General features: G+C 32.0%; 3 protein-coding genes and 2 long non-coding RNA genes across 5 annotated transcripts; 2 read left to right on the top strand and 3 right to left on the bottom strand.

The window, feature by feature from the left end:
• Positions 1-4,468: 4,468 nt before the first annotated feature.
• On the bottom strand, positions 4,469-5,948 carry LOC110993858. Its single transcript, XM_022260228.2, has 3 exons — positions 5,850-5,948; positions 5,021-5,726; positions 4,469-4,829 (listed from the first exon to the last, which is right to left on the bottom strand). Exons 1-3 carry the CDS (start codon positions 5,904-5,906, stop codon positions 4,474-4,476), a joined length of 1,119 nt encoding a protein of 372 aa, XP_022115920.2. The 5' UTR covers positions 5,907-5,948; the 3' UTR covers positions 4,469-4,473.
• A 581-nt stretch (positions 5,949-6,529) lies between these two features.
• On the bottom strand, positions 6,530-9,043 carry LOC110993841. Its single transcript, XM_045629565.1, has 3 exons — positions 8,937-9,043; positions 7,995-8,108; positions 6,530-6,753 (listed from the first exon to the last, which is right to left on the bottom strand). The coding sequence occupies exons 1-3, from the start codon at positions 8,997-8,999 to the stop codon at positions 6,562-6,564; spliced, it is 369 nt and encodes a 122-aa protein (XP_045485521.1). The 5' UTR covers positions 9,000-9,043; the 3' UTR covers positions 6,530-6,561.
• Positions 9,044-9,394: 351 nt separating this feature from the next.
• LOC123689449 lies at positions 9,395-10,937 on the top strand. Its single transcript, XM_045629561.1, has 3 exons — positions 9,395-9,478; positions 10,014-10,088; positions 10,745-10,937. The coding sequence occupies exons 1-3, from the start codon at positions 9,425-9,427 to the stop codon at positions 10,922-10,924; spliced, it is 309 nt and encodes a 102-aa protein (XP_045485517.1). The 5' UTR covers positions 9,395-9,424; the 3' UTR covers positions 10,925-10,937.
• A 1,308-nt stretch (positions 10,938-12,245) lies between these two features.
• On the top strand, positions 12,246-13,091 carry LOC110993853. The gene is made up of 2 exons (XR_002600200.2): positions 12,246-12,358; positions 12,867-13,091. It is a non-coding gene; the product is annotated as an uncharacterized LOC110993853 (long non-coding RNA).
• Positions 13,092-13,591: 500 nt separating this feature from the next.
• LOC123689441 lies at positions 13,592-15,614 on the bottom strand. Its single transcript, XR_006750420.1, has 3 exons — positions 15,558-15,614; positions 14,437-14,613; positions 13,592-13,830 (listed from the first exon to the last, which is right to left on the bottom strand). It is a non-coding gene; the product is annotated as an uncharacterized LOC123689441 (long non-coding RNA).
• Positions 15,615-17,340: the final 1,726 nt, after the last annotated feature.

The following is a 17,340-nucleotide window of genomic DNA, read 5'->3' as shown; positions in this document are numbered from 1 at the left end:
ATGCTGCCCTCAAAAAAGTATATAATATTAAGCTGTCGCTGGGTAGAGAAGGTTGAAATGCGATGTAACTGTCTGATGGTAGAACTTTCATAAAAGAGGGATTTTTATTTTGTCTGTTATGAATATTTGATACATACTATGTCAATACAGAATACATCATGATCATGGACACAATAGGAATATTAAGTGGTATAAGGCGCAGGACTCATGCTAGTATAAGGCGTATGTATTAATCACGTAATTATACGAAGAACGCAAATTTTCTACACAACTACAATACGCGGCAAATAAGGAAGTTGGTAAAATATATATTTAAAATAGGAGCCAAAAGATTCTATTAAAAATTAAAGTAACAATGTAAGGCATACGTTTGCGGTATTTCATCAAAGTCCGTGTGATAGCGTCATAAAACTGCAAATGCTAACATTTACACGAAGTACAATAACAAAGAGGAGGGCGAGACTCCAGTTGATGCGTTAAGCAAATTAGTTTTTTTCTTACAATATACATCTCATAGATGTTTTAAAGGCAAACAAGGATTTCTCTTATTACATTGTATGACATTAAATTATATTTTAGTTTTTTTACATATATACAAAACTAATAAATCAGTCTTCTTATACTCTTGTCTCTTTCAGTTAAATTCTATTTGCACTGTCCAAACAGAGACAGATGTGTTCTTTGGTTGCAAAGACCTGGTATGTTTGACTTAGTAACCAAAACTTGAGAAACTATAGTATTTTTTCTTATTTTTGTAAAAAAAAACATCTACCAGCAGTCAGTATTTGTTAGCTACTGTGGATGTTAATACATTTAGGAAAATTGAATAATTCAAAAAGAAATATTCGATTTGCCAGGCAAAAATAGTTTGTTTGCAGTTTTTTTTTAATAACGGTTGATTAGAATTTCTTAATTTATTGAGTGAATAAATAATTGTCCATGAGTTTATATTAATATTTGTTTAAAAATACTCAACTCATGAATTTATATATAACGTTTTAGAAAATTTTACATCTAAGATATTATATAAAACAATTAATAATATTTTATAATTTTCAAGTCGTCTAATTAAAGCCCTGCGTTACATACCTCGTTACAATGTCTTCTTATTAGGAAGAAGGGCACACAATATTATCAGCCGTAAGGATTTGGTGAAATTCTATTAGTTTGGGAAAGAGAGGTTAGACTGATGCTGATTTCTCGCCTCACAAAAGTTCTCAAAAAATTCACTATAAAATTCATAATTAACAAAAAGTACATATCAAAATAAAAATGCGTCTTACATAACCCGAAATTTCAACAATGACTAAATAAATTTGATGATCGGCAGAGAATTATTAAATTATAATTATGTATTGCGAATAACATTATTAATAATATTTTGGTATTTTATAGTGGTTTTAGACATTACTCGCTTAATCAATGTAGTGGTCCGCTATCTTTACGTTAATGGTGCAACGATTTGGAGTTGACTTTATTGCAGCAACCATTTTCAACGCTTTGTGAAGATTTCTAAATGATTTTGAACTTCTATTTATAAATCACGAAACTACTGCAGTTGTGTTGAGTGTTTTTGGTAACAAAATTTGGTACACTTGTGAAGGTCAATAAAGAAATACATATGAAAAGCTTCCAATTTTACATTTACTGCCAGTATACGCAGTTATGGACTCTGGCAAGTAAAAAACAATCAACAAACCCACAAAGTTTCAGTCCATACCAAAGGGATAGAAACTTGTCCGTTTGTTACGTCCGACCTCCATCAATGTCAGACATTGTTCAATCCATTATAATATCTCCGCTTAGTTTAATTGATGAATTTATCCGCCTGCATTGAGCCCTTATTATATATAATAACTAACATTACTGTGAAATAAAAATCCTGTTTTGTTAGATTGATAAACAAGGCTTATATACCTGATACGCGATGACTTTGGAAAGCAATAGTAGTCTCATTGTGTTTTACGCTTTGGTATCAAGGTACACATTGAAAGGAATCTATCGGTGTCAATGTTTGAAAGACGTACCAGAACTTATGTTCTACACTAGTATGTCAATTTCTATTCAGGACGTAAAAGTATCTAATTGTTCTTTTAAAGAAGAAAAAAAATGTTTATGCAGTATACACCTAATAAAAAAGATGTACAGTAAAATTAGAAAATGCACTAGCCCTCTTCCATTTGATATACATACTAATGATTTTAGGTACTTACTAAATTCATCAAAACACTTAAAATTTTATAATTAAACTACTGTTGAATGAGAAGAATACTTTTCGTTCCACCAGATGTTATTTTAGATTATTAGTGAATTTATAAAGTTTTGAATTGACAGTAAAATAATTGTTTTTAAGAGGTGTTATCGTATATATAGTATCTTTTGAGTAGCTTATGTCATATATGTCTTTATATGTATATAGGTTATATATTATGATGTAGGTTTGGGTTGTGACATGTATAAGGAGTTTGTTTCCATTATTATATCAACACATTTGTAATCTTAATATAATTAATTCATATATTAAATTAAATATATGGGTATGAACAAGTACAAGTTTCGCTGGATGGTTAAGAAAATTGGAAATAATATTGACATTGCCGTAAGAAACACCATATCGGCCTGAATGAGAGATAGTTGTGAAGTTATGAATAATGTGTATCATTTTATTAATGTTACTAAAATAACATAAAGCATTTGTGTGTTACTGCATCATATAAAATAAGTATCTGAATGAGTTTCAGGGTTTAATAAAGTTCCTAGTCCTAAACAATATTTCTTTTAATGGCAGTTGAACTCAAAATGTTTGGATTATACGAAACCACTTATCCATTTTTTACAAATTGACTTCAATACTATGACGTAATAACTATGACGCAGTAAAGTTGTTAAATCAGACAGTTAATTGAATCTCTAGATAGTCAATTAAAGATCGATATTCAATCAAGTCACTAGCGTTTTGATTGAAATAAAGAAGCGTCGGTAAGGTTTAACTATCTGTATGACCGAAAGCCATACAGTTAGTTAGTTTATTGATAATGTATAACTGTCTGTATGAGGTCTTTATCAACTATATAGGACCGTGACAGTTTCGGCACACATTAGGTAAAGGTTATTTACACATAAGTCTGTATTTAACTTTAGCTATTTGAATATTCAGGCATTACCACAAACTCTACCGCAACCAAACGGCACTCTAGAAAATTAGCTAATAACCATAAGGCTCACCACAGACAGGCTATCTATAAATTACAAAATAATAATTAATGGAAGCAATAGCGATAAAATTAAATATTCAACATTTTTTTAAAGAAACAGTAGTCTTAGATACTGTTCACATCTAAACAAATAAAATTCGTAAAATACCTTAAGTGTGCGTGGGTAGTATGTGAATGGGTGTGCATTGTGTGTGACAGAGACAGAGAGAGAGACAGAGACTCTCAAATATAGAGTGTATACGCACACATATTATATTTGAGAGTCTCTGTCTGTGTTAGAACCTCAGTGTTATGCCAAAATATGTAGTAGGATCTCTATAAAATCGAATGCATATCTTGCGTTCATTGTCATCATTGTTTTGCGTTTTGCGAGTTTATATCTGAATTTGACTTCTTTACACTCTCAATAGAGCTTCCGTAGTTATCAAAACAAATAACAGTTAAAATACAGTATTTTTATTGTGTATGAAGGTTTTAATGGAATTAAAAACTAAATTTCCAGCATCACAAGAGCCCATACCACAAATCCTATTATGAAGTTCCGATGGCCTGCACGACTCATGAATTTCAATTTCCAATTCAGACCGTGTGTTTTAATGTGAATAATTCTAGGCTATTATTTGCAACAAGCGTTTTGTCGTTGGCATTTATTGTTGTATGATATTATCTATCTCTTAACGTTTATGAAAAATGATATAAGAATATCGTACTTTTTAACAAGTTTTATGTTTTTAATATTTTAGATGGCGTATTAAGCTGAAATTAGTTGATTACGCATTGTAAGATGTACTGCTTTAATAAGCTTTAAGAGCAAACAGTTTAGCTAGCTTTAACAACAAAGAAAGGGAAATATTATTATCATTTCAAGATAGTTTATCTCTTCTATCATACATTTCTTTGTCTTTGCTTGAGGCTCTAACTTTCCTTCGAAAGTGGTATTGTAATAGTAAAACCACACTGCCCATGTTGTTGTTATGTTGTGCTCCAAATGATTTTCTTTTTTTGTGAGCTATAACCGCTTGCGCTGAAGGTAAGCATCGCGAGCAAACCAGCACATCACAGGTTTTCAATTCGATAACACGCAAAGGAAAGGGAAGAAAGAAATCGCCAAGTAAAACAGCGATAAAAATGTATGCGATTGGATGTGTAATGAAACGAACGAATCAATAATATTTTAATTAAATGAAAAAATCATAGTAATTTTATAAAAAAATACAATATATTAATCGATGATTAATCAGATGATAGAAATGTTACGTTAAATAACAATTTGATCATAAATTTCATACATATTGTTATCATCGTAATATTCGGGCGTATCTTTAGTTTCTTCACAATTAAATGTCTCATAATTAGGATTTGTCATGCTTAAATCCATGTTATTCCAAGTTTTCCAAACAATATTCGGAGCTGAATAAGGCACTGAATATTGGTTATTGTAAAAGTAACACTGGCCGTTACGTTTTGTATATGGATATTTATAGAAATTGTAAGGGTACCACGATCTATAAGGCCAACAAGGCGTATAGCTATATATGTACGGACTGGGACAAAAGGTAGGTTGTGTTATTTCTTGGTAGGTTGTATTATGAATAACAATGGAGGAATCAGACCCTGCGAAAAATAAGAAAAGTAAAAATATTATACATATGTTGGTAGATTAATAAAAATAGGATATTTGACTTATATTATTAGTAATTATAAAGCGTAAAAAAACATTGCAGAACGCTTCAAGTATCTTGTAAAAAACTTGTATTTTATCTATTATAGAAAAATGAAATTTTATTTTTATAACCTTCACTTACGTAACGCTTCATTTGGAGTGGATGGTTCGCATTTTATTAAAATTTCTACTGTTGCAGACGGTGTTTTTATCAAATTTCCTTGCGTTTCAACATTTGCTGAATAATTAATTTTATCACTACTGGTATCGGCTAAAGAATTCCGTGCTTCAATACTAGTACCTTCTGAACGTTCTGGACTACTCATTTTTATATTTACGTAATCATCTACAACTTTAACATCGTCAAGTTTTACAAAGGTTTTATTTGTTCTGTTATTCATTTTAATAGCGCTATAAAAATCAGCTAGGCTTTCATCTACAGCTTCCATTGTATCTTCACAAAAATCTATTTTAGGCATTAAGTAGTTTACAGTAGGATTGCTGGTGTTTGTCACTTTCCATCGCCTTTTTGAGCTCGAATTAGTGATATTAGTACCATTTATTTTTGGATGCTTCAAGAGCAAATCTAACGGCAGGTATACAGCAGGTGAACCGCTTTTATCTACTGCAGTTTTAGGAATTACTGATTTATTTCGTTTCTTCGTCAAATCAAGAATTTTGACTGTGGAATTTTCTTTTAGTATTTGGTTTTCGTAGTGCTCTCTATTTAAATCTTCCTCATTATTGTGATTATTTAAATTCAATTTTATTTCCATATCGTCTTCAATAAATTTATCTATTTTTGGATTAACTGTAAGTGTTGTTTGGTTTTGTTTCTTTATTTTCAACTGAAAGTTAATTTTTCATTATTTTTAACAATAGAATAGTTCAAAGTGGTTACATTTCAAAAGCAAAAGAGCTAAATGACAACAGACTTTGTTTTATTATTGACAAACATATAATTAACTTACCGCATCAGCTAAATAAAGAAACAGAAACAGTAACACAGTTTTTTTTAATATTTCCATATTTATACTCCATCAAGGTGATAAAATGAAACACATCTCTGTGAAAAATTAAGAAAACTAACGCTTTCTAATTAAATGTTTATAAAATTTTGATTTCGTTTTAAATTGATTTTTTACGGTACCGTTTTGTTTTAATATGAGGACTGTCGTATATATATGCTTTTTATGTAACATAAATGCTTTGGAAAACTTATTTTATTGTATTTTTGTATGCATCAAAATTTTAAAAAGACTATAGATAAAAGAAATTATAAATTTGAATAGGAATAATGTTGTAACTAATTTCAGTTGGCAAACAAACTCAGTATAGTTGTTCTTATCAACCCTGTGGTGGTGCGGTCGAACCCAAGCTATAAGCGGTACGTAAGTCTAGCGCTGGCCGATACGTGGAGGGGATTGCTGCGTATGTGTACTGTGGTGCGGGGGACGGAAAGCGACTGGAGAGCCAATCGACGTTCTTCATTCCGCTAGCCCCCCTCAGGTTCCTTAAGTTTTACTTCTGCGCAATAACGATCAGCGCTAGAGTTTCGTGCCGTTACTTGTATTATGAGTATAGAAAGTTGTCTAAGTATGTCACAATTAATATTGGTCATAATTAACACAAATTGAAATTAACAATACGATTTCGTAGTCGAATGCAAGAAAGGATTTGGAATTAATATTTATTAAAATAAATTAGTTCATGTATAGTTTCGTAGAAGCCTTGTAGAATTGGGAAGAATTCGATGCCGGCACTGACAGCTAACACGGTGACACTGATCAATCTACTGATAGCTCGGAATAAATCCAATGTACTTAATAGCGGGAAACTCCTGCGCAGTGAGAATATGTCTTTGGGTGGTGTTACCTGCAATTTATAATATATTTTGTCATAGAGAAATAGTTGGTAAAATAAAAAATCAAATCGATTGATTACGTATATATTAATACTTTCATTTGTGTTATAATCATTTAAGTAGACATTGGTACATAGTCATCTTCTGAATTAGAAAAATGGAGGAATCTATGTATTTGTACCTAGCCTACCTTAAAAACCACGCCTGGTTCTATCCTAGCTGGCCTGTTATTTCTTAACGATTTTATGCAAGGCTGCAAGAAAAAACATGGCTCTTAGTACCATGTTCCTGTTTGTCGCAAATTATTTATAGAACACGCTTGTTCTATGAAATAGAGCGTTTGTGCATTTTATTTCAAATGTAGTAGTCTGTATTAAAATGTATCCACGGGGATCTAAATGTGGATATAGTTCAAATACTGCAAAACAGTTTGCTGTAGCTCACTTAAACAGGCTACATAGCCATGTGAATTCTGAGGCAATCCAACTTCTTGACACGACAGGAATAAGACGCCTAAAGATAATTAAATCTCTTGAGTTAATAAACATAGTATAGTGAATAGGAGTGCCTATCTCGGACACACGTCAAAAGCTATTATAATTAGCTAGATTGCAATTCATGTAACATCATACACTTTTGTGTGAGCTTAATAGTAGGAAAGGAGAAACAGAACCACAAATATTTCTTATATTTTATAGGCTTCTGTGTCTAATAGAAGTCGTCCATTAGTCAAAGGTTTGCCATGCATACTACCTACACCGGATCATTATTATGATTTTATGTGACAGGAGGCAAACTACACGCCGCCCATGGACACCTGCAACACCAGGTTTGCTAATGCGATGTCGGCCTTTAAGGTACGCTCTTATCTTAAAGGTCCCTAAGTCGTAACAATTTGGAAATACTTGGAATGGTAGCTGGTTGAATGAAGTGATGGTGCAAAGCAAGAAATGTCTTAAAAAGCGCTCAGTCGAAGAACGAGTGACCAAAAACTTCTTCGACGTGTTTCAAGCACGCTTGTATAAAGAAATCCAAGGAATCAGGATCAAAGGTTGTCTCAGTCAAACTCCAGTGATCTTTTTCGCTTAAGAACTAACACTTATTTTAAAATTGAAGTAATTACTTTTACAAGTAAAATTGTTTATATTTAATATTATGTTCGAATGGGTATTTGAACGACTCGGGTCACATCAAAAATCTGTTTTTGTGAGTTCTGTTGAGTTTTTTAACTTTTCACACTAGGATTACGAACCTGTTCCGAAATCGCCTGGTCATTTTTAACATCAGCATGTATGGGTTGGACATTGTTCGTAACAATATCCAGGGAACCTTCTGCATCACGGCGGAGTCGTCTCCCGTTTGAGAACTATAATTTTACAAAAAAACATTCTAATAAGTGTTTCACATAAAGTATTAAAATATACAAATAAAAAAAATACATATAAATCGTAATGAATTTTCTATTCCAGGGGGTTACATCTCTTACTGGGTGTCATGCTATCAAATGTTGGCTGTGCACCAATGTGGATTGTATTACTTTGTACGCTGAAAATGAATGACGTGTTTCAGAGATATCTGGACACGCTTGAGTGAAAATAGTTAAGTAAACTCAGTAATAATATAACTTTGCCCCTGGAGCTCAGTAGTTTTATACTAGGAGTACATTGTCTTCACATATAATTATTTAACTAATGTATAAAAATGCCAGGCGGTAATTAAAGAGATAGGACCTGGTGATCTGGTGCTTCCCTCTCTCAACGAATAAGTCTCGCATTACAAGAGGAAATGATGCCAGCAGTAAAGGTACACTGCCATACGGACCAAACTTTGTACATTTTCGATTTTGCAATGTATAATTATTATTATTATTAGAGCAGTGTTGGCCTAATGGCTTCAGCGTGCGACTCTCATACCTGAGGTCGTAGGTTCGATCCCCGGCTGTGCACCAATGGAATTTCTATGTTCGCATTTGCTTGAACGGTGAAAGAAATCATCGTGAGGAAACCGACATGTCTTAGACCCAAAAAGTCGACGACGTGTGTCAGGCACTGGAGGCTGATCACCTACTTGCCTATTAGATTTAAAAATGATCATGAAACAAATTCAGAAATCTGAGTCCAAAAGAGTTTGTAGCGCCACTGATTTATTTATTTTATTTTTATTATTGCTATGTAAGAATATAAGTCAAATTTACCCTTGATTCAGATGCGGAAATAAAAGTTATGGTTATAAATATAACAAGAAGTATGGAATTCATTTTTAACACTGTATTGCGTTAAACTATAAAATGTTATTACAATAAAAGCATAACTAACTCTGAAACGTGACATTTTCTTGGTAAATCTTAGTATGTTAGATAGGATTACGTAGCCCAGTGGATGCGACGCAGATAGATCAATTGTTTAAGGTGGTTGAGGGATACTGGATGGGTAGCATCCAGACTTGACTAAGTCGATATTGGTGTGCTATATATAACAGATCTTTAGGACCGAGTATTATTAAAACCAAAATGAATTAATTTTGTTAAAAGACACTTTTAAAGAAATTTTTATTGAATCGTTTGTCGGATTTTATTTTTAAAACAAACAAACTTGCAAGAAATCTTGTTTTTATATGTTTAAATAATGTAAAATTATATTATATTACCTACCGGATCGTAAGTTAACACAATTGTGTACAAATATGATTAAAGTGATATTTTTCTGCGTTTTTGTTCTTGTGCAGGCGCATCATGGTGTTAGTAATTTCACTATTTCAATTATTAGTAATACACAAAGAAACTATTTTGTAAGACTAGAATCTAACTCGGAACTCGAAATCAACTTTTCACTGAGGTTTTATGAAAAAAATGGGCGTTTATATAATATATAAAAATATACATTTTAACTAGTTATATACATTAAATTATTAAACAGTTCATATATATTTAATATAATAATGTTTAAAATCAAAAACTAGGTATCTCTATATCCAGTATTGTAATGCCATGTTATTTTTAAGGCATTTTGTAAATTCTTTACTATGAGGAATTGGAACTAGTCACAAGGTATACTCTTACAGTTTAGGAAAAGTTTAACTGATCGGTCTAAAAACCTAAGAGACAGATAAAATTGAGCACTTGTCTATATTTTCTCATCATGCTTCTTGAGACTTCACAATATTAGATAATAAATTTAATATAATAAGATCTCTTTTTAAATCATGTTTAATAAGGCGATATATAAGTTAATTAAGAAATTTAATTAAGTGTATCGTGTGTTTAATGGAGCAGAAAATACAAGATGAAGGCGAAATGCAATCAGCGCTTATGCCTCAAGAATTAAATCCAGAATTCATTTCTGATAAGGTCAGTAAATTAATATTGTCTATGATAAGAGTGATACACATATATCTTTCATGTATTATACACGAGTTCTAGCTATCGTAATTTCTATATTATAATATGACAAAAAATTATATGTAATAAATCGGATAGAAGCTAGTCCCCACACTAGCGACATCTCTGTGTCATGGGTGTCCTTGGGGCTTAGTCAAGATGCCTTAACAGTAGTGTATGTAGAAAGTCGAAAACTAAAGATGTATGAAAATGTTGTCGACGTGAATTGTAATATTTTGTTTTTATACTCTTCCGTGGTTTATATAAATAAACAAGTATAAACTTGGACCAATACAATACAGTCAGCGGTAAATGAATTATTAAATGATTTTAATTTAAACAAATTGTTGAATATGTTTTATATAGAGTTTATTCGCACTAATACAGGTCATAAAAATTGTATTTTTAATTAATTTCGACTCATTATCACAATAAAATCTCTACGGTCGCATAATACTGAATATTTACATAAATATAGATGATAGTTAACGACTACTGTCTGGACTTTATCCAGTAGTTGTTGTAGTTGTTTTGTTCTTGATAGTAGGTCACTCTATAGTTATGATTTTGTCTACCACTGCAACGACCTTTGACTTCTACGAAATAAAGCATTGTTTATTTTATAGGATACTCCACTTCGAGCAATATTTCCCCTACGACTGCGTCGGGATCTTTACGACTCATCACCAGCACACGAAACTACAACCACCTTTAAGACATACAGCCGTGTTATCACTTGTGTCGTTCTGGCCGTATCGGCTCTTATAGAGATCATTGTTTATATAATTGAGACCTGGATGGTATAAATAAAGAAATATCAAATTATTTTATTACCCATGCGTCCTTCCAACCCTTTTATGTATTTTACGAACCTGACTTCTGCAGATAAGAATTTTTATTTGCAATTATAATTTTAGATCACAGGAAAGAGTGGTTTTGAACTGTTGTTTGAATAAATGGCCTATGTAACGAAAGCTGCTGGCAAAATCCTTGGTCATTAGAGGTTGAGGTTGAGCAGCGTTGGTGGAGTGGTTTTAATGAGCGATTCAGATCCTAGGAGTCGTATTCGATCTAAGGCTATGCACCAATGAACTTTCTTAAGTTTATTAAAACATTGTGAGGAAAAAAGGCATGCCAAATGGTCGATGGTGCGTGTCAGGCACAGATGGATTGACTTGTCTATTAGAAGTAATCACGAAACAGATACAGAAATATGAGGCCCAGAACTATTATTTCTGATATCAACTGTATAAAAATATTTTCCAGACTTAACTTGAAGCAACATCTACAGCTATAATCAGAATGTTGATCTTTAATCGGCTCATGTCTGGCCGTCGTGGTCTCGCGCCTCTGCGTATTGTATGAAGATGACATGCGTACTAAATCATTCTGTTAAGGTATTTCACCTTAATAAAACATCGATAAAGAGCATGTTATACTGTCAAAAGTAATTTTGTTTATCAAAATTTGTGTCGCACAAAATAACGAGTTCTTGCCTTGACTTGTTTTAGGCATCGCGGAATATGCTTATAAGGAGTATCAAGAATATCCATAGCGCTAAATCACCTGCATCATAAGCACACCACTCATAAACACCCTCATGTACTTACACACCATCACACAACATATCCGAATTAGGTATTACCTAGTTTTTTTTTATAGAACATGGGGCAAACGGGCAGGAAGGTCACCTGATGTTAAGTGATACCGCCGCCTATGGACACTCAATGCCAGAGGGCTCGCGAGTGAGTAGCCGGCTTTTTAAGAATTGGTACGCTCTTTTCTTGAAGGCCCCTAAATCCAATTGGTTCGGAAATTCTTAAGTGGGTAGCTGGTTCCATGTAAAATGTATCTAACATTTTTTATCTTTTGTAAAATGTTTAAACCTTTTTGTATATTTGCTTTATCTTAAGTATATGTTAGCTGGAAAACGAAATAAATAAATATCATTAAAGAATTAGTTATAATGTGTGGAACACCGATAATGTAAATCATACACTATTACTCATGAATACGGTAATAAAAACTGTCATAAAAAATTACATTGAGCAAATGACTCAGAATAATGTCACCCTTATCCAAATATCCGTAAATTTTAATTTCCTTCAGTTATGTGGAACAGTCATGGGTATCAAGGGTCCTATATAAACCTGCGCACAGGCAGGTTCAGTCACATTGACGGCAAAATGAAGTGGCTTGTGTTGTTGTGCGCTGTGATGGCACTTTTGATCTCTGCTATGGTAAGATAAAATATATATAAAAACAAATGAAAATCACATGTGACCAATTCTTATTGTGCAAATTATTCATTATTTTTGGTGAGAATTATTGTCACCTTTGTTTAGATACGTAGCAAGCAGTGTTAAAAGTTCATCGTTTGATTCTCGAGAAGTAACAGTTGTATTTTACACAAAGTCTAGTAAAATATATATAGAAAAAACGACTCTTCCTTTTTCTAAAACATAGGCCACTTATTAACTTATTACCACAGAGTGAGAGTAGGTATTGACCCAGTCTTAAAAAGCTTCCAGATCTCTCTTTAAGTAATGTGTCGGACCTGGAAGCGACCTTAAATCGCGCATTTAATATTTGGAACAAAAATACTAAAAACGAACCCCGAGAACCAGACACTACAGGTGTCCTGTGCCAGCTGATAGAGATTTTTGTGGTCAAGCCGTTTAGTGGCACTGGTATGCGTAAACTTTATATATGCTTAGCGTTTATCATGTATATTTCATATCTCCACAGGCCCAGGACTACTACGACTATACGAGTAGGTATGCGGAGTTGGCATCGCCTGTTCCCTCACACATCGACGTAGATGACCTGGTAGCGACACTCAGGGCAGCCAGCGACCATTACTAAACGAAATTCCGACGTTCTCCCACTATACATTATTGGATCAAAAGTGAATGATAGCTTTGTAGGTTAAAATGTTTATTTATTAAAGTATGTGACGAGCTTTTGTCCGATTTTGTTTTGTTTTTATTTCAAGTCATTTCACGTTACTACTTACATAGTTTTTAAGGGTATTAATGTGGGAGAAGTGTTGAAATCGAAATTAATGCTGACGTCACCATTAAAGGTTAATTAAACAGAATGGTTACGTTAATGCTATTGTCTGTACGGATGCTAGATATAAGTATATAATTCTGAAACGATGTCCAAAAAGTCTAATTAAATCTTAGCATTATTATCTAGTTTCCAGAAGGTTCCGTCGAAATGAAAGCAAATTTAATCTTTTGTTCGTATTGAAGTATTTGCGCGTGAACTTTATATTTTTATAACTATTAGTAAAAAATCTAAAGTAGTGGAGAAAAACAATAAATACAAAAATTACATAAGTTACAAAATAGAAATCTAATTTCCAGATTGTTCTGTGGAAATAGAACTAATTTAGTGATTTGTTTACTGAACTGAACTACTTATTAATTAACTAAAATAGTCGAGAAAAACAATAAATACAAAAATCATACACGTTTAAGTTTACATTTAACGTATAAAATGTGTAATTGATAATACTTTTTGAAAGAAATTCTCGCCTCAGTGAAATTGTTTCTAGCAAACGACGAAATATAGCGAAATAACTTTAATCTGCATATTTGCGTCGTGAAGGGAACAGCCTCTCATAAATAAGGTTTACATCAGATGGATGAGGTCTCGACGCATCTCTTCTTGCTTCCCGTCCTATAGGTGGATAGTCATATGGTACCTGCAATAATATTAAGACATTCATTCATTTTGTTTAAGGTGACTCACAGACCTTAATCATAACGTCCAATAGTTTTGACAACAAGAACTAAATCTTCTTTAATCAAAATAAAAAAAATAGGTTAAATAGTGTCATTATTTTAAGTCATTAAGTTTGTTTTTGGAAGAGCTGGGAACCTCGGAGCCATTTAAGTATTTTTTACTTAAATGGGTTTCCAAATCTTACACTTTGAAAAGAAAATGTACCTAATTAAAATGAATAAAGAATTTTCATTATTATTATAAATCTGTTTCTTAGATAGATGCTATTTTTAATTAATTACTTAAATTGTTAATATATCGCTGTATTTTGCAACTTGCGGAATCGATTTTTAATATTTAAAAGTTCTATTAAATAATTATGTTATATCAAGCATTGTATTAAAATCCACTTGGCCTCTGTTAAGAGAACATCGCTTATGTATTCCAAATATAATAATTGTTTTGAATTATCAGGCACAGAACATACATTGCTAAAAACAAATATCCTTGAAAAAGACGCAGTTATCTCTGCGTATATAACCATTATACAGTACATACTAATAAGTATAATATTAAAATATACAACCTGTGAATGTACACAGAAAACAGCTATAAATAAAATAAAAACTCCAACGAATCGCATTCTCAATATTGAATAACAAACGTTCGGATCTCTTATAATTGAATTTCTCAATTTGTTTTTAATTAAGTTTTGCCAATTAACTCGTTCCAAGACGCTCGCTTTTCATCATTTTGAATTACACTGGAACAATACATTAGAATTTAGTTATTAAGCCGAAAATAGAATGCATTTTTGAATCTTTAGGGTCTTTAGGGTCAAATAATTTATGTGTTGTATAGCTATTTCTTACTTTATCCATACAGTGTGAAACAGGCCCTTAGTGTCGTAATATTGATAACTTATAATTTTTATGTGACTACTATTAGTATGTTCGAATCCAGGTTTGGCACCAAAGGATTTTTTTACGACAGGCCAGAACAGACTGGTTGCACAGATCTCCGTAAACAAAGACGTTGCACTATCGACATCTATATTATGTTCGAAGAGCAAATTCATAGTTGCGATATTGTGTATCTTAAGTATTTAATAATATTTATTTTTATGATATTGTATTGGCTTAGTATTGTAAGGACAGTGTAAGCACAGATATATTTTGAATAAATCTTTATATGCCCAAAAGAAATAGAATATCTAAATGTTGCGTCGAAACTGGTGTTTTAAAAACTCAAATCGCCATGAACAGAAATCTTATTTAAAATAAAATAGACGCTGACCTGAGGCTGACATACCGACACTGATATATTAAGGATGTAATATAATATTTCTATTACCACCATAAGTCAAAGTTATTAAAATAAGCTTTATATATCACTCTAATTACTAATAATAATTTATAGCTTTTGATTCTAATAAGCACCATATGTTACATATAAAATATGAAAACTATATTAACGGTAAATAAAGAAACAGTCATAGTTTTTCGCTTGATATTCTCAAGCCATGGTTGTTTAGCGTTGAAACTAATGTGTATGAAACAGAAAATACGTATTATTCTGAAATAACATTAACGTCAATTCTGTAAGTCATTAAATAAATTAAATTAAAAATGTTATGTGTATCTAAAGAGTTTTCTCTTATTACATAACTTAACTATTATTGTTTTGTATATAAATATCCATACTTACATTGCAGTATAATATTTTCCAGTTTCAAACTGAACTGTAAAATAGTACTAAATTAAATTCTGTAACATGCAATAAACAAAACATAAAAAGTTCGTAAAGCAATTTTACGATAATACATTATTTCTCGATCAAAGAGACTCGAGATGTGACTGAAAATTCAGTTGAAATGGCACTCCTGCTATTTACTATTTTATCTCTTTGCCCTTTTCTTTTTATGGCGGCGGTGAGTAATTCTTTGATGGCATAAAGGGAATTTGCGATGTCAAATGGATTTACATTTGCATACTCGGTTGTTCTTATTAGCAACATTCAATACTTTGTATCGGCCTTATCGATTTATCACAGCTTTAACTCAAAATAATAAAAAAAGTTAAAATTGGGTACATAATATTTAATATTTCATTTAATCAAATCAAAGAATTAAAATAGGCATTTAATTAATACATGTCTACATATTAAATACATCGAATTTGTTTGTAATTAACTTACACAATTTACAGCCCCGAGCCCCCGAAATAAACGACCAATACGACACAAAAAAGCCAGAAACAGTAACACATATTAACAAATCGAAACTCTCTTACATATCCGAAGAGTATGACATCACAGAAAAGGACAAGAAGGACATATTTGAAAAGAGAGATGAACCTAAATTCAAAATTACATTTTACAGAATTCTAACGGCGCCGTTAGCCAGGCTCATAACGGAACCAAAAGTCGTTATGGTACTAAAAAATATTGGGACGTGTATTGTCAATGGCGTGATGGAAATTATTTCCTATTACTTTCCTGCGCCTTTCATGCCGTTGATAGCGACGGCCGCGGGTATGTTGATACCCTTTGAACCAGTTGTGACTTTACGGCGACGAATGCCAGTTACGAGTTATCGACGGGCCTTTAAAACTGCAGTTAATAGTTTTCTTAACACGTTTGATGAGTATAAGGTTGATGAAGATGATCCGTATATGACTAGGCGGTTTAACAGACGATTTTTGAATCGTCTTTCAGAGGAAAAAAAACACTGATGCAGTTTGTTTAAGAGGATTTCTTTGAGCTTAAAATTTTCGGCAAGCTTTTCTTTTTACTGAATAGTAAAATCACTAAATAAACTAAGCTTTTACTGATTTATTTGTTATATTATATAATAAATATTGCAACTACAGAAAATATGTTTTTTCCTGTACTTGTAATTTACTTACTGTTTGTTTTATTATTGTCATAATGTAGTTGAGTCTACTTACGATAGGGTCGTTTAAAAATTTAACAAAATCGCTTCAGCAGTTTAAGCATAAACGTCTAAAATTTAATAATCAAATAATCAGTGTTCTTAGCTCCGTTAGTCAAATATATATTTATTCTTGTTTAGGTTCTTCTACTTCCATATTAACATCAGTCAACATGGTCATAACACCAAAAAATGGGCAGAAAAATGTAGTTTTCACTAAATTACTGCCTTCCCTCATAATTTTAGGTTTGATATTCGGCAAAAACACCTTTTTCATAACCTTTTTCTTGCGATTTGGTTGTTTGCGTGCATTTCTAATTGTGTTATTCACTTGGGTATTTTTCCGTAAATTCGGTATGATTTCTAGACCTTTCCAAAAATGTCGGAAACCATTTTTATCCATAAATAATTTGTCCGTCGGGAAGGTATTTCTTCGTTGCAGCATTACGTCTTTGAAGTGATCACGTATCATGTGAACGGTCGGCTTGAGTACATTGTATTTCTCGTTTCTATATTTTATTTCTTCAATTTTCTGTAAATCTATGTGATTTGGAAACT

The sequence above is a fragment of the Pieris rapae genome, chromosome 9, assembly GCF_905147795.1.
Source record: "Pieris rapae chromosome 9, ilPieRapa1.1, whole genome shotgun sequence".
Taxonomy (NCBI): domain Eukaryota; kingdom Metazoa; phylum Arthropoda; class Insecta; order Lepidoptera; family Pieridae; genus Pieris; species Pieris rapae.
Note: the sequence above shows the minus strand (reverse complement) of the source record. Positions and strands in the feature narration are given on the sequence as shown.

Bases quoted from the DNA above. Each gene is read 5' to 3' on its own strand.
- LOC110993858 (XM_022260228.2), bottom strand. From the start codon at position 5,906: ATGGAAATATTAAAAAAAACTGTGTTACTGTTTCTGTTTCTTTATTTA. The intron at 5,727-5,849 runs GTAAGTTAATTA...ATTAACTTTCAG, and splicing joins TTCTTTATTTAGCTGATGCG to TTGAAAATAAAGAAACAAAA. The intron at 4,830-5,020 runs GTAAGTGAAGGT...TATTTTTCGCAG, and splicing joins CACTCCAAATGAAGCGTTAC to GGTCTGATTCCTCCATTGTT.
- LOC110993841 (XM_045629565.1), bottom strand. From the start codon at position 8,999: ATGAATTCCATACTTCTTGTTATATTTATAACCATAACTTTTATTTCC. The intron at 8,109-8,936 runs GTAAATTTGACT...GTAAAATTATAG, and splicing joins TTTCCGCATCTGAATCAAGG to TTCTCAAACGGGAGACGACT. The intron at 6,754-7,994 runs GTTCGTAATCCT...TATAAATTGCAG, and splicing joins ACCAGGCGATTTCGGAACAG to GTAACACCACCCAAAGACAT.
- LOC123689449 (XM_045629561.1), top strand. From the start codon at position 9,425: ATGATTAAAGTGATATTTTTCTGCGTTTTTGTTCTTGTGCAGGCGCAT. The intron at 9,479-10,013 runs GTTAGTAATTTC...TTAATGGAGCAG, and splicing joins TTGTGCAGGCGCATCATGGT to AAAATACAAGATGAAGGCGA. The intron at 10,089-10,744 runs GTCAGTAAATTA...TTTATTTTATAG, and splicing joins CAGAATTCATTTCTGATAAG to GATACTCCACTTCGAGCAAT.